This window comes from Setaria viridis, chromosome 9 (assembly GCF_005286985.2).
Source record: "Setaria viridis chromosome 9, Setaria_viridis_v4.0, whole genome shotgun sequence".
Lineage (NCBI taxonomy): Eukaryota > Viridiplantae > Streptophyta > Magnoliopsida > Poales > Poaceae > Setaria > Setaria viridis.
Window position 1 is genome coordinate 19,954,680 of NC_048271.2, and position 23,449 is coordinate 19,978,128.

At 48.4% G+C, this 23,449-nt stretch overlaps 1 protein-coding gene and 2 pseudogenes across 1 annotated transcript; all 3 read left to right on the plus strand.

Annotated features, from left to right (window-relative positions):
* LOC117840595 (BTB/POZ and MATH domain-containing protein 1-like) lies at positions 1-1,408 on the plus strand (annotated as a pseudogene).
* A 927-nt stretch (positions 1,409-2,335) lies between these two features.
* Positions 2,336-4,485, plus strand: LOC117835449 (BTB/POZ and MATH domain-containing protein 1-like; annotated as a pseudogene).
* Positions 4,486-6,552: 2,067 nt separating this feature from the next.
* On the plus strand, positions 6,553-9,492 carry LOC117835448 (BTB/POZ and MATH domain-containing protein 1-like). The gene is made up of 2 exons (XM_072290460.1): positions 6,553-7,652; positions 9,413-9,492. Exons 1-2 carry the CDS (start codon positions 6,599-6,601, stop codon positions 9,490-9,492), a joined length of 1,134 nt encoding a protein of 377 aa, XP_072146561.1. The 5' UTR covers positions 6,553-6,598.
* Positions 9,493-23,449: the final 13,957 nt, after the last annotated feature.

The window sequence follows — 23,449 nt, forward strand, 5'->3', positions numbered from 1 at the left end:
ATGTCGCCCACCGCCGCCACCTCCGGAGAGCCGTCGCGCTCCGCCTCCTCCATAATCGCTGACACCAGGGTTGGATACCACATTCTCAAGATCGACGGCTACTCGCTCACCAAGGTGACCCCAACCGGCGACTACCTCAAGTCCCACCCTTTCACCCTGTGCGGCCACCGCTAGTTTATCCGCTACTACCCCAACGGCAATACGTCCGATGTCAAAGATTACATCTCAATTTTCCTTCACCTCGACGAGACTGTCGCGGAGGCGGTGAAGGTCCGGTGCCAGTTCTGTCTCGGGGACAAGGTGCGTGAGCCGCCTGTGGCGTTGGAATCTGTCCGCAGCTTTGCGAGCAACTAGTGCTGGGGATACCCAGTTTTCGTCAAAAGGGAAGAGCTGGAGAGATCAAAGTACCTCATGGACGATTGCTTCGCCGTCCGGTGCGACATCGTCGTCGTCATCGAGTTCTGTGCCACGGAAGAGACGGCCGCGGACGCCCCTCCGAGATTCGTCTCCGTGCCCCCATCCAGCCTGCACCAGCACCTTGGCGACCTCCTCAGGACCGAGAAGGGAGCTGACGTGGTCTTCGTTGTCGGTGGCCAGACGTTCGCTGCACACCGGTGCGTGCTCGCCGCCCGGTCACCAGTCTTCAGTGCAGAGCTCTTTGGCGCAATGAAGGAGAGCGACACCACAGGCGTTATCCGTGTAGACGACATATGGAGGCTCAGGTGTTCAAGGCTTTGCTCTACTTTGTGTACACCGACTCATTGCCCAAGACAAAGAAAATAGAGGAAGATGAAAATGAAGAGGAAGAAGAAGAAGAGGAAGAGGAAGAGGAAGAGGAAGAGAAAGAGGAAGAGGAATTGGGAGATGAAGAGGAAGATGTCTTGTCTCAGCACCTGCTTGTTGCAGCCGACAGATACAACCTGGAGATGCTTAAGTTGATATGCGAAGAGAAGTTGTGCAGGTACATTGATGTGGACACAGTGGCCACCATACTGACGCTAGCTGAGCAACATCACTGCGAGGGGCTGAAGAAGGCATGCTTCTATTTTCTCAACACTCCAGCAAATCTGAGGACAGCCATGGCCACTGATGGCTTCAAGCATCTTAGCAGAAGCTGCCCAGCCATCATGGAGGAGCTGATTGCTATGCTTGTCACCTGAAAACAGTGATGTTCAATGTTCCAGCGTTGTTAGTTCATGGTTTCTGGACCTTTTCAGTAGCCTGGCCATTACACTAAGACATTATGGGTATAGAAGATGCAAAATTACCCTGTTCAACGCCATCTCTGTTTCGTCAGGTCATTGCATATCCCTGTAGCCTAAATCTGGAATACCTTTGTTATCATCTACCCTCATCCATTAGATCTCCAGAAGATCTCTGTTTCGTCAGGGAATGCCTAAATGCTGAAATTGTTATCTCTTCTTTACTGTTCTGATGTTATTACATTGCCTCTCTACCTACCCAATCCAAGAAATACTTTGATCCTTTGATTTTTTGCTTAGTATTGCATCTCCATGGGGCCTTCTAGCTCTCTGTTTTTTGCTTAAACGCTCTGGTCAACTGTTATAACTCTGCATTTGTGGTAACTGATGAATTGCATGGACTATATTTATAAAATAGCAAGACTGTCATCACGTTTTTCATATTCTTCTGTATGCAATCTACATAAGATTATTTTCCAAAATGAGAGTAGGAATGCTTATCTGTTGGGTTTACGTACAAGAGAAGACAAACCAGGGGAAATGACAAATGAGCACTAGATGCAGGTTGTTTCAGCCAAGCTGAGCTGTTATTTAGTTCTGTTTGCAGAATGTTTTTTGTTGATGACCTCAGTAACCCTGCTTAATGCCCCCCCCCTCCGGCCAAGTGGAACAAAAAGGCCTGCTAAATCTTCTACTCTCTCTTCCCTTTAGAATTGGCAAACCTCCTTTCAGAAAGGGTTATGTGTTTTCAACCCTTGTATGTTCACATAATGATTTATATTTCCTTTGTCGGTCATGCATATATAGGTTTGTGTTAACTGCATGGACAATGACATGCCTTGTTTACGTATGCTCTTAACAACCAATCTGATGCTGCAAGGTAAAGTTAACTCCGTTGTTGGCAGTGATATTGTCTAAGCATATTGTTTACTGCTTGCAAAACAAAAAATGTCATTTGGACCTTCAACTGCTCTGCTTTTTCCTGCCTACGAGTTATATGACGTTCGCAAGTTGGGAGTTAGAAACACCAGATTACCCATATAGGTTTAGAAACACTGAACCCTCGATTCCTCGAACGTCTTTTCCCCTTGTTGAAATTTACTCCTGCCGATTTTACCATACCTACATCGTCCATGGAGGATCTAAGGTTTGATTCTGTCTCATCTGTGGCTGTGATCTTCTGGTGTGTGGCTACTACGTTGGGTCACTGTACCTGCACCCTGTAGCTATTTGTTGTCAGTTTGTGAATTATGATGGTTCCTTGTCGAATCACTATGAAAGTTCATGTGTTCTTTGCTGTCATTTTTATGTGATGCAGCTCAGCAGCTGCAGTTCTACATTGCACAGTTTTGGGTCCGGTTTTCCTTATAAACTGGATCGATGCTTTTCTATCTATAGTGAATAGCAGGAACTCCCTGCACTTTTCGGAGGTTGCAGCTGCAGTTCTGAAGTTGCAGGACACACTGTTAAGTCTACAAATTTCTGTGTTTTCTTGCTGACACCGGGGGAACCTGAGACTGGCCGTACAAAGCATGGTGCTACTGGTTCAGATGATAACGGATGATCTGAAGTACAGAGCACTAAATCCTGGCTTTGAGCGAACTAGATGCTGGCTGTTTGTGTATAGTTCTTTGTATATGTGGATGAGCAGTGCAGTTTTGCACCTCTGTAGTTATGTAATTGACGAGGAATGGCACTGTCATCAGGTTGCAGAGGGCATCTCTAGTTTGTGCATTTTCCTTGCATGTTGCATGGAATGCTGTGGATAGATAAACAGGAGGTTATTGCCAGGCTGGGTTCGCTGGGTGATGTTCGGTGTCTGGCACGCACTTATAGTCGGCTTGACATTGTTTTATCAACTATGAGTATCAATAGATTGTTTTCGCAATGGTTATACCTGTTTAATGGACTTGTGCTAATCAAGTTCATGAATACATCTGTCAGAAGGAGATGCAAACAGGCAAAATTAGTTGAATTTGATCTATGTTTCCTTACTTGATTCGACTGCATCTCTACAACTCTACTGAATGTTCATGAATGGTTTCGTCAGATGAATGCTCACAGAGTTTGATGATTACAGGAATGCTGTTTCATGCTCATACAGGTAGCTCCATCTCCTCTCCACTCGGGTCTTCCCATATTCCGCGGCGGTTCCTGCAGCGGCAGCGTAAAACCCTTCATCGCCGGCGTGAGAGAAGGGTCCCCGCCACCTGTCACCTCCCCAATTCCCATAACAGACTAGTTGAATAGTTCTCCCATGTTGCCCGAAGCCGGCGGCGGCGAACCGTACGTCGTGCTCCGCCTCCTCCATCATCGCCGACGCCGAGATGGGTTACCACATTCTCAAGATCGACTGCTACACCCTCACCAAGCAGTGTACCCCCACCGGCGAGTACCTCAAATCCTGCCCTTTCACCATGGGCGGCCTCCGGTGCATCCGGTACTACCCAAACGGCGAGTCATCGGATGCCACAGATTGGATCTCCGTTTCCCTTAGCCTCGGCGAGACGCCTGCCAAGGCGGTGAAGACGCAGTTCCGATTCCGTTTCGTCGGCGAGGTGCCGGAGTTTCCCCTGACTTCGGAAGAGGTAAGAATCTTTAGAAGCCGTGGTCGTTGGCGACGCCCACGGTTCATCAATAGGGAAGAATTAGAGAGATAAGAGCATCTCAAGGCTGATTCTTTTGCTCTCCGGTGTGACATGGTCGTCGTCAAACAGTTCCGGGCGCAGGAGGAGGCCGCCGCTCCGGCCACCTTCGTCTCGGTGCCACCGTCCGATCTGTGCCAGCACCTTGGCGACCTCCTCGTGACCGGGAAGGGCGCCGACGTGGTGTTCGAGGTTGGTGGCGAGACATTTGCTGCGCACCGCTGCGTGCTCGCGTCCCGGTCACCGGTGTTCAGCGCGGAGCTCTTTGGCGCAATGAAGGAGAGCGGCACCACGGCCGTCATCCGCATAGACGACAAGGAGCCACAGGTGTTCAAGGCTTTGCTCTACTTCGTGTACAATGACTCGTTGCCAAAGGCAAAGAAGTGGAAGAAGAGGATCTCAATGTCCCAGCACCTGCTCGTCGCGGCCGACAGGTACTGACTTGGAGAGGCTAAAATTGATATGCGAAGAGAAGCTGTGCAGGCACATCGATGTGGGAACTGTGGCCACGGGCTGAAGAAGGCATGCTTTGGTCGCCGGCAAATCTTAGGGAAGCCATGGCCACTGACGGCTTCGATCATCTCGGCAGAAGCTGCCCCTCTGTTATGAAGGAGCTGATTGCCATGCTCGGAACATAAAGTAACTTGGTATATTATCATTGTTTTATTAGCAGTGTTGGTTCGTGGTTTCTAGACTTATGGTAGCCTGCCATTACCCTCTGGACGACATTACGAGTATAATTATCTTGCAAGGAGATGAAATGCAAAAATAGCTGATTAGCTGGTTCAATGTCGTACCTTTGTTAGGTAGGTCATGGCGCCCCTGTAGCCTTAGTTAATCTGTAATAGCTTCGTCGTCATCTGATCCATATATGATTTAGCTGTTAAAACTCAACATTTGTGGGAACTGTAGAATTGCAATGAACCCTTTTTCTATATTAGCAATTGTCATCGGAAATGAGAGTGTCAATGCCTTTTCTGTTAGGTTCTTGGTAAGAAAACAAATTAACGCATCTTCTTAACTTCTTCCTTTTTTTCTTTGCGTCTAACCGCAATACCACATATGACTTTTGCAAGTTGGAACTGATGAGAAACACTAACAGATTAACCATTTTAGTTTCATAAGACTGAACCCTTGTTTATCTGAATTACAAGCATCGAAAAAACAGCTGGGACAAAGATTTGAAGGCGCAAATCTAGGTCCCGGGCTGGGGGGAGAGTGGGGTTGTTCTACAGCCCGGGTTCAGCCCACATAATGGTATTGTTTATATATTAATTCGAAGCTAAAAAGAAGGCCCACGAGGCCAGCATCAGCCCAACAACTCCTGCAATGAGGATTATCAAGGTATTCAAGGGATTGAACTTGAAAAAATTAAGAAAGCACTCCAGAAAAAGAAAGATAGGCAAGTGCAATTACCTAGCTTCTCTAGACCTAAACACATAAAAGCTTCATTGTCACCATATCTGTCTCTTGACTTGCGTCTTTTGTGTATTTTGTCCTAAATTTTAGATCATCTCAATCTATATGTTAAATTGTTAGTTTTTATGTACTTCTAAGTCTGACACTTGGCACATCATTGAATTTATTATGTGTACACATGCTACTTTCAATTTGAATCTTACTTTGTAGTCTATGTGACCATATACCTTAATTTTTTTTTCTGCCTCCGCCACTGATACTACTCATGCAAGAGTCGCATTTTTGTTTATATTCCATTGGATCATGTGAGATAAATAATTTCAATCATATTATAATATCAGTTAATCATTATGTAATGAGTCACATTCCTACAACAAAAATAAAATATTTCGTTCTTTTTCCGGGGAAATCAATGGGTATGATTATAAACACAAAAGAAAACATAGAAGCCTATGGTGTAGAAACATACACGTGATGCAATCAACCCAATCATTGCCAACGGGGTATGCAATCACCACATATTCGAGGATTCGCGGGATGTCATATTTTGGATATTTTGCTAGAAGACTATTTCCTCTGTATCGAAATATTTGTCGTTGTTGACTTTTTCTTGTAACGTTTGACCAATCGTCTTATTCAAAAATTTATTGCAAACATAGGAAAAGATAAGTCATGCTTAAAATACCCGTAATAGTAAATTAAGTCACAAACAAAATAGATGATACTTACATAATATTTTAAATAAGACGAATGGTGATAAAAATCAACAGTGACAGATATTTTGATAAGGAGAGTTGTGAACCCAAACTATTTAGTGCAGATGTGAACCGGTTCAACTGTAGTTTCTGATTACCAAAATGCGATTCATAGTGTAGATTGTTGGTTAAAACCTAAAAAGTTTCGTAGTAGCAAGGTGGGTTGACAAAGACAATTTTGATCTATTGAATGAGAGAGTCCATGCTTGCACGGAAAACTGGCTCGGTTCAACACTTCTTCGGTAGTTTAACAATTTTACCACCTTCTTAATTGTGAAGCAAAGGTCATTCTCAAGCTGGCAGTGGAATTGGGCATTGAATAAATTACGAAATTTCCACGTAACCAAAGGCCAAACCTTCCACCAAAGGCCAAAGCTTGCCGCCTTACTGGCGACTTCGTCTTGTTCCTTGTGCTCTTCCGGAGTTCCCCATTCCCCGGCAGTCGCGCAAGGCCCTAAAAGAACTGATAAATTTGGTACGCTAAGCGGAGGCAGAATACACTAGTGAGACTGGGAGAGACTGACAGCTTGAGAGTGGGGGGCACAGAGATTCCCCGATAAATCAGGTAGGCTTAGCGATGTCGTCAACCGCGGACGGCGGCGGCCGGAAGCGATCGCGGTCGGCCTCCGCCATCGTCGCCAACACGGCGACCGGACACCCACACCACATCCTCAGGATTGACGGCTACTCCCGCACCAAGGGGATCCCTACCAGTGCGTGCATCAAGTCGCGCCCTTTCATCGTCGGTGGCCACTGCTGGCACATTGACTACCACCCCAATGGCCACAACCGGGATACCAAAGACTACATCTCCCTCTTCCTCCTCCTCAACGAGGCTGCCCCCAGCTCCACGGCTAAGGAGGTGAGGGCCCAGCAGCGGTTTCGCTTCGTCGGTGAGGTGGCGGCGGAGGAGGAGGACGGGGAGGAGCCGCCCGCCGTCGTTGCTGGCGGAGGAGGTGAGCAACTACGGGAGCCACCGCAGGTGGGGAACGGGAGGTTCGTTAGGAGGGAGGATTTGGAGAAGTCAGAGCATCTCAAGAACAATTCTTTCGCCATCCGGTGTGATGTCATCGTCATCAACGAGTTTCGCACAGAGGACGACGAGGCGGCCACCTTCGTGCCCGTGCACCCGCCCGACCTGCGCCGACACCTTGATGACCTCCTCCGGACGGGGAAGGGCACCGACGTGGTGTTCGAGTTTGGTGGCGATTTATTCACCGTGTACAGGTGCGTCCTCGCAACTTGGTCCCCGGTCTTTGCTATGGAGTTCTTTGGCGCCATGAAGGAGAGACAAAGCGGTGTCGTCCTCATCCGCATTGATGACATTGATGCTCAGGTGTTCAATGCTTTGCTCCATTTCATATACACTGACTTGTTTAGCGAGATGAGTGAAGATGGAGGGGAAGAGGAAGAAGATGTCATGGCCCAATACCTGCTTGTTGCAGCAGACAGGTATAACTTGCATAGGTTGAAGCTGATATGCGAATATAAATTATGCAAGTACATTGATGTGAGCACCATGGCGATCATCTTGGCGCTAGCCGAGCAGCACCACTGCTATGGGTTGAAGAAGGCTTGCTTCTGTTTCCTTAGCTCCCCAGCGAATCTAAAGGTAGTTGTGGCCAGTGACAGTGAGAGACCAAGTTGACATGTGCCTTGATCTATTTGTAATGAGTGATTGACTAGATGATTTGAGGCTTTACCGGTTGAGTCCATATTCCATATGCACTTGATTATGCTAACGGCTAACTGCAGGTGTGAGTTGTGTGAGTTGTGTTGCGGTGTTTGTATAAAATATATCTTGTGTGTTGTGTCTCTTGGCTTGTGATGTGCAGGTGTAGGATGCGACATGGCGGTTGACAACATGAGGTGAAGGTTAAGCGAAAGGTTCATGCTGATGTACTAGGGCTGTGAAGGTTGGACACAAGTAGACTTGGATCGGAGACCCGAGGAGTCTGGGCGGAGTCATGGGCGAGCCACATGGTGCATGAAAAAGTAAGAGTACACGGACGGTGATAGAGATGGCGTCGGTCGAGTCAAGCGGGACGGAGGCGAGTCGAGTAAGCGGCCCGGGAGTCGGGAGCGAAAGACTTGGAGGCGTCAAAGGCTTGGCGGAGGCCGGACACGCGTCGACATCGATGTGTCAAATCGGGTGCGGCGTGCATGAGGGTTTGGCCTCAAAACCGGGGATGAGTCATGCCAGCAAGGTGTGCAAGAGGGTTTGACCGGTTTGGCCTCAAAACCGGGGGGACGAGTCCAGTGCGGCTGGATGGCGTCGAGTTGGAGGATGTGTGGCACCATCGTGAAGCTTCCGTCGAGGCGAAGTGAAGTCGTGAAGGCGTCGGGTCCATCCGATGTACGAGGAAAAAGTTGGACGACTTTACCCTTGGGGGTATTTGAGTTGTGTGCTTCATGTAAAGGCATTCTGGTCATTTTTCGGATGCCTATATATTTGTGGGAGAACTGTTGGGGCAGCTATCCTTTTGGTTGTTTTGGTGGGGGTTTTCACATTTGTTTTCTGAGAGCCTTTGGTAGAGGGAGAGAGGAGGGATCTTTGTGTTGATCTTTTTGCCATCCTAGCTTGGATTGTGCTTAGGAGTGGCTTGTAACCGGACATGGTGAAGTAATTTAAGAATCAATTTTGTGCTCAATTGCTTCTCCTTCTCAAGATCTGAAATTTATCTTTTTTCCAATTTTTGAAGCTTTTTTGGGTGAATTTTTGGATCTCGCGATTGGCCGCGATTTAGGGTGTTTTTCTTGGAGCAAATCGGTGCTAGGATATATGGAAAAACATCTAGGATGATCCCCTAGCAAATCCATGCACGACACCTTGAATTTTGAGATTTCCCGAAAATCCCCTTTCTTATGGGCTTCCCAAATTCTTTGAATCTGGTGACTAATTCTTGCGCTTTTTGACTTGAGTATTTGGGAATACCTTTGGTATGTTGTTGTGAGTATATGTTCAAATTTTGTGATTTTTGGAGGTCGTTTGATCGAGTTTCGGATTTTTCTACCTTCCTCACGAAGGTTGTTTTTGGAGTTCTGGAATATTCCGGAAATTTTCGAAGTTCCAGAATTCTCTGAAGGTTTTTTCGAAAATTTCTGAAAGTCCGGAATTTTCCGAAGGGTTTTTCCAGAATTTTCCGAACCTTAGTGTTGTTTTTTTAAATTTCTTCTTCCGATACTTGTTTGGGCTCCTTCTTGCTTCCACTAGTCTCAAATTGAGTTCCTAGTATCATTCCTAGGTCTATTATCTCGTGCATAGCTAAGTGGACTTGATTTTGCTAGAAGAGAGGTTTGTTGATTGGTTTAGAATTTTAGCCGAGGTTCTTTGAGAAAATTTGAATCAGCTCATATTCATCCTCCTCTGGTTGCCGTCCCGGTCCTTCAGACAGTTTCGATCATCTGAGCAAAAGTTGCCCCTCTGTTATGAAGGAGTTGATCGTCATGCTTGGCACCTTACTTGAGTGACGCTCAGCGTTGTGTGTGTTTCTTGTGTTGATATGTGCTGATGTGATGAATGAAAGCGTCCTCATTGGCTTTGATTTCCGCTAGCTGCTTGGGGTATGAAGATTGCTGAAGAGTTGGAAAGCTTGTCAAGCTATTTTTGTGCCTATGTGATCGATCCTGATGTAATAGCTCTGTTTTCTTTTGCTCTGCTGCTGATTCGGCAGCGCTGTGAGCTTCAGAGACTGCTTCTACCTCTTATTGAACTCATTTCCAGCTTGTTGTAAAGGTTTTTTCAGAGTTAATGGAAATCAGGAATTCAGAATTCTCAGTTTCTAACGGAAACTGCAACGAAGCATTGGCACATGCCTGAATTTAGTGGAACTGTAAGAAAAGTGTAGTGAAATCCAACAGAAAATGCAGTCATATTTCTGCACTCAGCAATGTTCACTTCCTTTTTAAGCTAACACAGTAATTATTTTCTTCAACACGAACAACTCCAAGCATATTTGTTTTTCAAAATAACATGGTTAATACAAATATGTGTTAATTGTTTTCCACGAATTCCATACAAACAGAGCATACGGTGATGAAACAAACAAAATATCTTAACGTAATCTTGCTTCCAAACATGCCAGGATTGAGGCAGTGGAGATCCAAATAGGGACAACAGCATTTTGGAGCCACCAAGCATGAATCAGTATTCAAATATATCATATGATTAAACATTTAAAAACTCAACCTATGGGAAGACAGCTCACTAAGACATTGCATCTAAGAGCGAGAAAAGGCACCGAAGGTCATCCACTCAGAGGCTTTTCTCAAAGCAATTTCATGGGCACCCAGGATGAATGGATGATACTAAGAGGGTGTTTGGCAGTACTCTATCTCACAAGAACCCGCTTTACTCCACCAGCTCCACACTTACCCAGCTCTACTCCACCAACTCCTGAAAAACATGGAGCTGCTGCACGTGTTTGGCTAGTGGTAGTGCTCCAGCTCTAAAAACATGAGCACTTGTTGTGAATAGTTTATTTTATCCTTTGTGAACGGGTCCACATGTCCGTCTCTTCTCCTTCCTCCCCTTCTCTTCTTCTGGTAGCCCGGGAAGTGGTCGCTCTTGAGGATAGTCTTCTTCCCGAGCACGAAGCCGCCCCTGCTGCTGATGACCTGCTCGGCGGCCGTGGCCGCCCGCACATTCTCCATCTTGCCGGCCTCCATCCCCGCCACGTTTGCCGTGGACTCCGCCAGCCTTGCTCCCCTCAATTCTGTGCGGCGGCAGCAGCAGCACCTCCTCCCGCAGCAGGGGCGGGGCGCATGCGATGGCGGCCCCGGTCAGAAGATTCGGCGCGGGGCAGGATGGGACAGCGACGTGGTGGCGATGAGGTGGAGGGAGCACGGCGATAGCGGTGCAGCCCTGTGGCCCCATCCATCAATTTTCACAGCGGCTCTGAAGTTGGGGCTCACCTGAACCCAAGCCATCCTCCATTCGAGACGGCGACGGAGGACCACCGTACCACGGCCTCCGGCGTCCAAGTTCGGCGTTCTGAAACGTCACGGGAAAGGCCTCCGTGGTTCGGCACGGACCGCCAGACTACTGCAATCGAGCGCGAATCCTCACGAATGAGTCGATGGTCAGCGCCTCTCAGAAACGACCGGGAAAGATCGAAATCAAGAACAATGCCTGGATCCTTTGGGACTGTCAGCAATGTGATGGCATGAGAGCATGACAATTAACAAGTCAGAATGGCGCAAAGATTGATTACAAGTCAGATTCCTAATTTACACAAAACAATTTACTACTAAATGACATCTCATTGTCTAGAGATGAAATCTAGTGCTATAGTGGAACCGCCTCGCCTTGTCATTCAATCTTTTAGTTTCTCTATATTTAGATTCGAACTTCCACAATAGAGGCCCAGAGCGCCTTGCAGCATTCGCTCATGGCGAGCCTGCCGTTCCTGACTGGCACCATGCACCGGAACACGAGCTCTAGCAGCATCTCGAGCGCGCGCTCCGCGGCGGGCGTGCGGGCGAGGTGCGTGTCAAGCACATCGGCTGAGGCTCCGGTGATGAACCTGGCCATGGCCCAGCGCGCTGTGAGGTGCTCCTTCATCTCTCGCTTGGCCTTGATGGGGTGGCGCGCGGAGGCGAGCTCGACGAGGAGGATGCCGAGCGTGGAAAAATTAGAAACGAACCGGTATATTATGTAACGAGTGGCAAAGGTGGGTAAATAATCCCCAACTCCACGAGGAAGTCTAAAACTAATGTTTTTGGAGTACCCCCTAAGGTACTCCAGGAAAAACGTGGATCTGACCCCTAGCTCCACATTTTTTCTGGAGCCGAAGTTTGTGGAGCTGGACATGTTTGGCAGGCAATTTTGTGGAGTTGGTGAAGTGGAGCTATTTTTTCTGGAGTGAAGTGCTGCCAAACACCCAAAAAATTAGCTCCACTCCACCAACTCCAAAAAAGTCACAGCCAAACACGTCTAGCTCCACCAACTCCAGCTCCAGAAAAAAGGTGAGTTAGGAGTCAGATCCACATTTTTGGTGGAGTACCTCAAGGGGTGCTCCAAAAACTCCAGTTTCAGACCTCCTCATGGAGTTGTGGGATAATTACCCACCATGCCACTGATTACACACGTACTGCTTCATGAAAAAAAACAACACACTGCTGTTCTGCCATCGTCCCCTCCAATCCTTCCGTCCCCCCCCCTCGAACTAGCGCCGCAGCCTGTGGATTGGGCGCCACCGGCCCCAATCTCCGGTGAAAATGGCTGCGGGCGCCGCCTCCGGGCCCCATGCCGCGCTGGGGCTGCAGGCCGCAGGGCGTCGCAGGCGGCAGGCTGCGCCGCTGCAACTCGCCAGGACAAGCGCCGCTTATCCTCATTGTGGCATCGCCTTGCTCATCCTCCGTTCTGCCCAGTCCCACAACACCACGCACCCCCGTCGAGCTCCTCGCAGATGACGGCCGCTGCCTCCTCCCCCTCCCCCAACCAATGACCCCACTACCCGCCCTCCTACTCCTCATCCTCATTGCGGCAGCACCCGCCCCGGTCCCCGCCTCCGCCCCCACGCTCACCATCTCAAGCGGCACCTCGCCCGCCGTCTGCGGCGTCGCCAACGCCACCTCCATCCGATACGTCGTCGCGGGGGGCACCCGCGCCTGCGCCGTCCTAGCATCCGGCGCCACGCTCTGCTCGAGATTCGACTCCACCTCTGGCTTGGCCAACACCGCTGCCGCACTGCTGCGGGACCTCTCCCCTTAAGGGCTGGTGTAGAGAAGTAGATGGGAAACACTACACACCCTAATGAGGGTTTGACCTCTATATATATGGCCAATATGGCTTGGAGTACAAGGAATACATCAAGTGTATAAGGAAAGGATAAATACATCCTAATTTACACATATACTTCCTAATACCTGCCTACAGTCGAACCGGGAGGATCACAAATGCACAGACTAGACCTAAACTCAATAAACAAAGGAGTTGGCAGACCCTTCGTCATGATGTCCGCGAACTGGTGAGAGGACAACACATGGAGGACCCGAACCTCACCCAAGACCACCTTCTCATGAACGAAGTGAATATCAATCGCAACGTGCTTCATGCGCCGATGATGCACCGGGTTGGCTGTCATGTAGACAGTACTCACGTTGTCACAATAGACAACAGTGGCTGAAGCAAGCGGAACCTGAAGGTCCTGAAGAAGTTGACGCAGCCAGCAACACTCTGCCACAGCAAGAGCCACAACCCGGTACTCCGCCTCAGCACTGGAACGAGACACCGTGGTCTGGCACTTGGAGGACCAAGACACCAGATTATCACTGAGGTAGACGCAGAAGCTGGACATGGAGCGTCTAAAGTTCGAGCAGCCAGCCCAGTCAGCATCGGAGTAGGCAGTCAAAGACTGAACAAAGCCGATGCCAATGTGAAGCCCGGAGGAGAGCATGCCCTTCACATAGCACAGGATGCGCTTGATCAGGGCCATGTGGGGCTCACACGGGTCATGCATGAAGAGGCACACTTGCTGAACTGCATACACTAGGTCAGGTTGAGTCAGAGTGAGGTACTGAAGGGCCCCATCAAGACTCTGATACTTAGAGCCGTCCTAGAGCTTGGCACCGTCGTGTGCCGAAAGCTTGGCATGAGTGTCAATGGGAGTCGCTGTAAAGTGACACTCAGCCATGCCAGCACGCTGAAGAAGATCCAGGGCATACTGTCGTTGGGATAGGAACAAGCCTTGGGAGGAATGTGTGATGGAGATGCTAAGGAAGTGATGTAGGTCGCCAAGATCCGTCATGGTGAACTCGGAGTGAAGATGCCCCATGATGTGCCGAAGAAGAGTCGAGGATGAGGCGGTGAGGATGATGTCATCAACGTAGAGCAGCAGGTAGGCGATGTTCAGCCCCTCTTTGTATACAAAGAGGGAGGTGTCGGATGTGGAGGCAACGAAGCTAAGCTGTCAAAGGAAGGAGGCGAACCGCTGGTACCATGCCCTTGAGGCTTGCTTCAGTCCATACAAGGACTTCTGCAGGAGATAGACGTGATCGGGGGCGGCGGGGTCGACGAAGCTGGGAGGCTGCTAGCAATAGACAATCTCCGCAAGGTGTCCATGAAGAAACGCATTCTTCACGTCCAGCTGGTAGATCAGCTAGACGCGAGAAGTGGCGATGTTGAGGACGGTCCGTATCGTCACCGGTTTGACAACCGGACTGAAGGGCTCGTCATAGTTGACACCGTGATGCTGGGACAAGCCACGAACCACCCAGCACGGCTTGTGCCAGGCGAGGTACCCATCAGCATGGAACTTATGCTGAAAGATCCACTTTCCTGACACGACATTGGCACCGGGTGGTCGTGGGATGAGGCGCCAGGTGTCATTGTTGATGAGGGCCTGAAACTCATTGACCATGGGAGCACGCCAGTTGGCGTCAGCCAGAGCACTACGATAGTTCGTTGGAATTGGAGAGGGCGGAGAAGAAGTCGAGGCTGTCATGCCCTAGTAGTGGACCCGCTGGATTGCCCCATTCATAGACCGAGTGACAGGACACGGAGGGGCGGGTGGCGACGACGCCCGACCGGTCGGAGGGCTTGTTGGTGTGATCGGGGCACTCGCCCGACCGGTCGGAGCGCGCGCCGGTGTGGTCGGGGCGCTCGCCCGACTGGTCGGAGCGTGCGCCGGTCCAGTCGGGGCGCTCACCTGGATGGTCGGGGCACTCGCCGGTGCGGTTAGAGCGTTGGCCCGACTTATCGGAGCAGTCGAGGCGCTCGCTAGTGCGATCAGGGCACTCGCCCGACCGGTCGGAGTGCTCGCCTGACCGTTCGGAGCGTTTGCCAGTGAAGGAGAGAGCAGCGTCTCACCCATAGACGGAGCGGGGAACACGGTCGGCGCAGTCAGGAGCACGCCCGCGTGCGCCACGGTCGCAGTCGAAAGCGCTGCGGTCACGTTCGGAGCAGTCGGGAGCGCGGTGGAGAGTGGCGACCCACCCACAGACGGAGAGAGGTACACGGTCGGCCTGTGTAATTGGATGGCAAGGTCGTTGTTAGTGAGTTCCTACAAAACAACTGGGAAGGGTCGTGGCCTCTCAACGTCTGATGACGGAGTGACCGACGTGGAAGCAGGAACATCGAAGGGGCTCGACAAAAGGAAGTTGAGCTACGATGGGTGAGTAGGGTGGGAGGAGAAGGGAAAGATGGACTCGTCCAACACAATATGGCGAGAGATGATGACTCGATGGGTGGACAAGTCAAGGCAGCGGCACTCCTTGTGAGACGAGGGATAACCGAGGAAGACACAGGCTGCGGAGCGAGGAGCAAGCTTGTGGTGTGTCGTGGCTGAGAGGTTGGGGTAGCAAAGACAACCGAAGACATGCAAGTGAGAGTACTCGGGAGGCTGGGAGTAGAGGAGGCGGTAGGGGATGTCATTTTGAACGACAAAAGAGGGGCACCGGTTTAGAAGATAGGTGGCGGTGGCGAGCGCCTTGGCCCAGTATGGGGCGGCCATGGAGGCGTGAATGAGCAAGGTGTGAGTGACATTATTAAGTGTGCGGAGGACACACTCGACTTTCCCATTCTAGGGAGAATTGTAGGGACACGAGAGGCGCAAGTGGATACCCCGAGAAGTCAAAAAAGATGTGAGAGTCTTATTGACAAACTCGGTCCCATTGTCAGCTTGGACGCTTCGAACGGGAAGACTAAACTGCGAATGAGGACAGTGATGTGTGAGGTGACTTCAGACTTGTGAACTAGAGGAAACGTCCAACAAAAATGCGAGAAGTCGTCCAGAATGACTAGGTAGTAGCAATAACCAGAGATGCTAGCAACGGGAGAAGTCCAAACATCACAGTGAACTAACTCAAAAGGAGTAGGGCTGCAAGAGCTAGAATGTGAGAAAGGTAACCATACATGTTTCCCTTATTGACATGAATGACATAGAGTGGGACTGTCTTTATTATAGGCAATAGATGAAGTCTGTCTAAGTGTAGCGATGGTGGCAGGACCAGGATGACCAAGACGAAGATGCCACAAACTGGAGGAGATGGTGAGGCCGGCGTGGGGCACTGCAAAGCTGGATGCTAGAGAGGCATGGTGTAAAGATCGCCGGTGCTATTGCAGTGAAGAATCACGCGTCTGGTCGGAAAATCCATGACAGAAAAACCAAAGGCGTCAAACTCTGTGGTGCAGTTATTGTCCTTACTAAACTGACAAACAGAAATCAGATTATGAATTAAAGAAGGAACAACAAGGACATTGTTAAGGCGAAAGTGAGAGGTGGTGGTGGTTACGGTGGAATTGCCATGACACGTGACGAGAAGGGTGTGACCGTTGCCGACAGTAATGGAGGAGTGAGCTGGAGGGAGGCGGGAAAGAAGAATACCATCCGAGGACGACATGTGATCGGATGCACCTGAGTCAACAACCCAGCCGCCATTTTGTAGCGCCATCTGGTTCAAGGCGGCAACCAGGCCCGCCTGGTCCCAGGTTGGCGCCTGAGGGGGCACCTGAACGGGGGCGTAGGTGGTGTGGGCCTGCATACGGGGGACGAGGAGGCCACGGGTGCTGGCGCACCAGCCCCCACCGCCCCGACCGCTGGCCTCTTGGAAACCCAGAGCGCGATAGGAGCTTGCCCCCGGACTGAAGCAGAATCACGGGCCGGTGGGCCGTGAGGGCCCACTGCCCTAGGAACCGCCATCGCTGGAATGCACCTGGAAGCCGCTGCTGCCCTTCTTCTGCTGCCACTTCTTCTTGCTATTGCTGCCACCGGTGTAGCCGCCGTTGCTGCCACCGCGGGCGCTGCCATTGGTACCGCCGCTGCCACCGGTCTGAGAAGAGCTAGACGGCAGAGGAGGTTCAAGACAAGCTGGGAGTGCTGAACAGGATGGCCGACGTTGTGAAGGGCGTCAGCGAGAGTCTTCATGCGACTGCAGTACTCGGCGATGGAGGAGTCGCCTTGCGTCATGGAGTGGAAATTGTGACTGAGGAAGATCGCCCTGGATTGCTTGTTGGCGTGAAAGAGTCCCTCGATGCCGAGCTAGAGTTCCCAGGCGGTCTGGTCGTCGTCGGTCATAGCGAGGTCGAGGACGGAGTCATCGACAGAGCTGAAGAACCAGGAGCGGACATAGCAATCCACTTGATTCTAGTTAGGGTCCTGGGAATGAGGAGCCACCGTGCCGTCGATGTGCAAACGGAGGTTGAACTTGCCGCACATGGACTTGAAGAAGGATGCCCATCTCAAGTACGCATTGGACTTCATCTTCAGTGTCACGGGGATGTGAGATTTGATGGATACGGTGGCGTAGGGGTGGACGGCGGGTGGCGGCGGCAGGTACATAATGAAGCCACCGCCGTCGTTGCCGGGCGCATCGCTAGCAGGAGGAGCTTGGGGCGCACCACCAAAGGAGCCGCCGATGCCAGGTGGCGGCACAGATGCACCGCTGTCGGCAGTAGGGGACGGTCCAGGAGGCGGCACAAGATCAGTAGCAGAGGCGGTGGTGTCGTCGGACACAGAGGAGTTGGCGGAGGACATGGCGCACGATCGGTGGGGGCATCGGACAGAGAGGTGCACCGGAGGGTGGGTGGCGGCAGCGTAGCAGGGGGGCGCTGCCTAGGTTTGCGTGGATCAGGGGGAGGCACAAGGAGAGGAGAGGAGGCCCACGATCTAATCTTGTGATACCATGTAGAGAAGTAGATGGGAAACACCACACACCCTAATGACGGGGGGTGACCTCTATATATATGGCCAATATAGCTTGGAGTACAAGGAATACATCAAGTGTACAAGGAAAGGATAAATGCATCCTAATATACACATATACTTCCTAATAGCTGGCTGTCGGCGACTCCCATGCGTGCGCGCTCCGCCGAACCAACCACACCGCCGTCTGCTGGAGCCTCGGGGGCCCGACCACCACATGTACTATCCAGCCGTGGGGACTGCGTTCCAGTTCCTCGTCGCCGATGGCAACATCACCTGTGGCGTCGCCAAAATCGACTTCAGCGTGATGTGCTAGTCGTTGGGCTCCGATGCCACCACCGTTTTGTTGCCGCGGATCCTCCCGGGCATCTGCGTCCTGGCGCAGTTCGTCATCGTCCGCAAGGCAAGCGCAAGCAAAGGAAGGGAAGGGGGAAAAGATGAGAGACTGACATGTGGGACTATTTACAAAGGGTAAAATAGACTATTCACAACAAGTCCTCAGGTTTCTGGAGCTGGAACACTGCAACCAGCCAAACATGTACAACAACTCCATGTTTTTGCAAAGTTGGTAAAGTGGAGTTGCAAAAGGATGGAGTTGGTGTAGTGGAGCTATGCTTTTTGGGGTGGAGTGTTGCCAAACACCCCCTAAATTTGGTAGCAACAAAAATTTGGTGACTTGCAACCATGCTACAATCTCAGGTGACTAGTGAAGTGGCATGTCTGGGTAAACCCTCAGACCTGCAACTTTTGCCTGCAGCCACTACATCTAAATGTCTTTTAGGTCTTCCTGACAGCTTAATCTTTACAGAAAAATGTCTCTGCTAAGGTTCTTTAGTTTTGTAGTTCCCATGTGTCGACGCTTCTTCTGGTCAACACACCGAATGTGCTAGATTGCGCGGTCGTCGAAACTCTCCTCGCATGGCTCCTGCCCCTGGCTGGTCAGATCAGTCAGGCAAGTCGGTCAGACCAATATGTATGGGGCAACGTAAAAACCTATGATCACCAACTCGGGAGGGACCCCATCAGGGATGGTGCACCTAGGATTCCTCTGAGATCCGCCAAGCCACTCAGAACATCCGCAACCACCACAGAGACAAAGGAGGAAAGCAAAGGGGTTGGAAAAGATTAGGGTTTGGATAAAAGTAAAGATAAATCTTTTGGTCAATTGGGTGTTAGCCTCAATCGGCCGCGGCCCTTTATATCTATAGGGTGGGGGAGGTCTTGCGCCGCAAGGAAATCCTTTTACAAACCTTAATCTACAAGGATTCCTCAAATCTATTCGGACTAGGGTTGGACTAGTCATGCCCACCGATCAGACCAATTGGTCTTGCTAGACCAGCTACAGGACCCATGACCGATCATACCGCCTGGAGGAACCGGTCTGACCGGTTGGTTCTAGCCTGGTCGTCTTGCTACCAATTTTGGGCTCCAACACATGCCCCCTTTTTTTTGGTAAAGCATTGCATTCAAGGAAACAAAAACAAGCCTAAGGGCGATGTTCTTTACAGAAACCACCGACCATTCATTCTAAGGGTGATATTCTAAGATACCGGCCATGTTACATCAAGCATCTTGCCATACACTTGGATAATACTTCTTTAAGTACCTCCCATTGAGAGCTCTAGGCTACCGATGTCCCTGCAAGGTCTCCACCATATTGAAATTCCTAAAGAGCCCCTTCACAATCTTGTACGGCCCCTCCCAACTCAGAGACCACCTACCAAACTTGGTACTCTTAGTTTCTATAGGTAGAATCGTCTTCCAAACCAGATCACCAACCTAAAAGGATTTAGCTTTTACCTTCTGCTCTAGCAACTTGAATCTTATCCTTCTTAATCTCCTTCAAAACCTCCAATCGCTTTTCAGTCACCTCATCAATATTATCCATCATCCAAGCATGATAAACATCAACATCAAGATCATTTTGATTTGCTAGACTATATGCGCCTAGATTGACCTCAACGGGCAAACGGCTTCTTGACCATAAACAAGCTCAAAAGGAGTAACTTTAGTAGCACCATGTCTAGAATACGATGAGCCCGTAAAGCTTCAGATAATACCTCACGCCATCTTCTAGGATTCTCTTCTATGTTCTTCTTGATGAGCTAAATCAAAATCTTGTTGCTAGATTCGACTTGACCTTTAGCTTGATCATAATATGGAGATGAATTGAGCAATTTAATACCATATGAGTCAACAAATTCACACACCTCTTTAGATATGAATGAAGTTCCTTGGTCCGTAGTTAAAATTTGTGGAATGTCAAATCTATGCACAATATGTTCTCTAACAAACTCAATTACCTCCCGATGTGTCATATTGTTGAGGGGAATTACTTCAGTCCACTTGGTGAAATAATCAGTAGCCATAATCATAAAACAATGTCCTTCTGATGAAGGAGGATGAATTTTGCCAACAAAGTCCAATGCCCATCATCGAAAAGGCCATGGCTTAATAATAGGATGCATCAACGCAGCAGGCACCATCTGGACATCCCCAAACTTTTGACACTCTTCACATCCTTTGTAGTAGCGAAAACAATCGGCTATCATATTAGGCCAATAAAAGCATGCTCACCTAAGAAGCCACTTCATCTTAGGAGCTGACTCATATGTACTACAAATTCCTTCTTGAACCTCTCTTATAGTTACTCTAGCCTGATTAGAATCCAAGCACTTCGAAAGCAAATCCTTAGCGGTCCGACGAGACAATTCACCATCAATCAAAACAAATTTGAAAGCCCATCGTCAGACTTTTCTGTCAACTGTGCACCTTTGATTCTGTAAATAATCAATAAGAGGTTTTCCTCCAATCATCCACTTCGTCCTTAATAGCTTTAGAGCATTCAATGGCCGAAGTAGGATTTTCAGCAAACAGACCGGTCAGACCGGCTGCACTGGTCAGACCAATTGGAGTGAGCGGTTGGACCGGCTCCTCCAGAGCATAACCCTCAGCTTTGTAATATGTCGGCCTTGTTTCACAAAAATTTCTTTTTTGAACGCCATAGCGAGACGCTTGTTGTGCCAGAGCATTAGCCCTTGGATTCTCTTCTCTTGGCAAATGATAATTAACAATACATCCAAGCAAGATATGATATCTAAGCATTTATCAAGATAAGCATTTAGAAACCCATCCAAACATTGGCATGCCCTTGGAACCTTGCCATACCACCAGAAGAGAATCACCATAAACTTCTACATGTTTCACTCCCATGTCATGCAAAATTTCCAACCCAAACAAAAGAGCTTCATATTCAGTTTGGTATGTCATGCAAAATTTCCAACCCAAACAAAAGAGCTTCATATTCAGTTTGGTTATTAGTACACTCATAATCCAACTGGTTAAGAGCTTCAAAAACAACACCATTTGGTGATATAAGAATAACACCAACACCACAACCACTTTTGCAAACCAATCCATCAAAGTGCAATTTCCATGGGGTAAAAGTAATATAACTCACATTTAAATCAAGTTGCTCATTAATCCTATGCTCAACAATAAAATCAGCTACACTTTGGCCTTTCATGCATTTCAAAGGTTCACAAACCAAATCATATTAAATGAGAGCATAAGCCTATTTACCAATTCTACCACTCAAAATTGGCCTATGCAAAGTATTTGATAACAAATAATACCTCAACTTGGTACAAGCATAATATAATGACAAGCACAATTCTCAATAAACATGTATCTTGTCTCGGCATCCAATAATCTTCTACTCACATATGTAATAATAACATGATCCTTGCCATCGTCTTCTTGAGTCAAAACATCCCCAATAACACCTTCTTCGCCTGCCACATATAATTTGAAAGGAACTCCACTCTTTGGTGCTTGAAGAACGGGCAGCGAAGACAAATAATGCTTGATCTCCTCAAAAGCCTCTTACTGTTTTGTCCTCCAAGTTAATTCAGCATTCACCTTCCCGGACAAGTTAGAGATGAATCTTCTCAAATAATTCACCTTGCCCAAAAACTTCTGCAACTCTCTCTTGTAGGTAGGAGCTTGTAATTGTCTAATGGACTCAATTTTCTTAGGATCTATCTCTACGCCATTTTTATGTACAACGAACCCCAAAAACTTCCCAGCCGATACACCAAAAGCACATTTGAGTGGATTCATCTTTAAGCCATATTGACGTATTTTCTCAAAAGCAAGTCTTAAATCAGCTAAATGGGATTCTAAACCAGCCGATTTGACAACAATATCATCGATATAAACTTCTAATATTACACCAAGCAAGTCACGAAAGATTAAATTCATAGCTCTCTGATAAGTAGCGTCAACATTCTTTAAACTAAAAGTCATGACTACCCACTCAAATAAACCAACAAATCCTAGACATACAAAGGCCATTTTGGAAATATCCTCTACAACCATAAAGATTTGATTATATCTAGCATTATCATCAAGAAAGCTAATAACTCTATGTCCAAAAGCAGCATTAATAAGTATATCGGCTATAGGCATAGGATATTCATCTTTAGGAGTAGCTCTATTAAGATCTCTAAAATCAATGCAAACTCTAAGCTTACCTGTCCCCTTTTTCTCAATGGGCACAATATTAGAAATCCAAGCAGCATGACAAGGCCTAATAAACTTAGCATCTAGCAACCGATTAATCTCTTCTTTATCTCGGTCATATATAATAGGATTAAAGCGGGTTGTTTATGAGGCCTAAAACCAGGTTTGATTGACAATCGATGCTCAACTAACTTGCGGCTTAAACCAGGCATCTCATGATAATTCCATGCAAAACAATCAACATACTCTTTCAACAATTCAATTAATTCAGCCGTAAAAGTAGGCTCAAGATTCTTGTTTATAAATATCGGCCTAGGTATAGTGCCATCACCTATATCTACCTCCTCTAAAGGATCAGCCAACGTAAACCCTTATCCTAATTTGCTCATATCATCAAAAATCTTCAATGGCTTCACACGTATCGTTCTTATGTGCCCGATAGTGCTCAAGTCTCTGCTGCCACCACTCTAGATTTTTATCCATTAAATCACATGAGGTGGTTTAGCCGATTTTCAACCGGCTTTAGAACAGTAGGGATAAAACCATCTTTAGTACAACTAATGAACTCATAATTAGAAAGGTCTAAACCAGATATACATTTAACATTATCATGTATGCCTATGGTGGAACTATTAGCTATAACAACACAAGCTGACATATTACCATGCACAACCTCTACTTCATCTCCTACCCATTGAATTAAAAATTGATGCAAGGTAGAAGGAATGCACTGATTTGCATGTATCCAATCACGACCCAAAATCAAGCTAAAGTTACCTTGCGTCTCGACGATGAAGAAAGCGGCAGCCAACGTCTTGGGCTCCATAGAGGCAACGCCTTTAGCTCCTATAGGCTCGCCTCCTCCCGCACCACTGATAGTCATGTTGGTCTTGATTACCTCCTCATCCGAACCATCCAATTTCTTGAAAAAAGAGTAAGGCATCAAGTTGACAATCGCTCCCCCATCAACTAGCATCTGAGAAATTGGTTTCCCATTAATGTGACCCTTCATATAAAATGCCTTTAGATGATTATCAGTAGCTTTAGGGTTCTGGAATATAGCTTCCTTGGGTACAAAATCAAGATGAGCCAAATCATCCTCTGGAATAACATAGCCTTCCAAAGACATATGCACCACATTAATATCAAGGCTAACACTCTTAGGCAAGGAACTGTAATCAACAAGTTGCTCAACGTCTTCTATTTCAGGAACCGATGTCAACTCACTGTCATAAGGTACTGGAGTAGAAGAAGTAAAA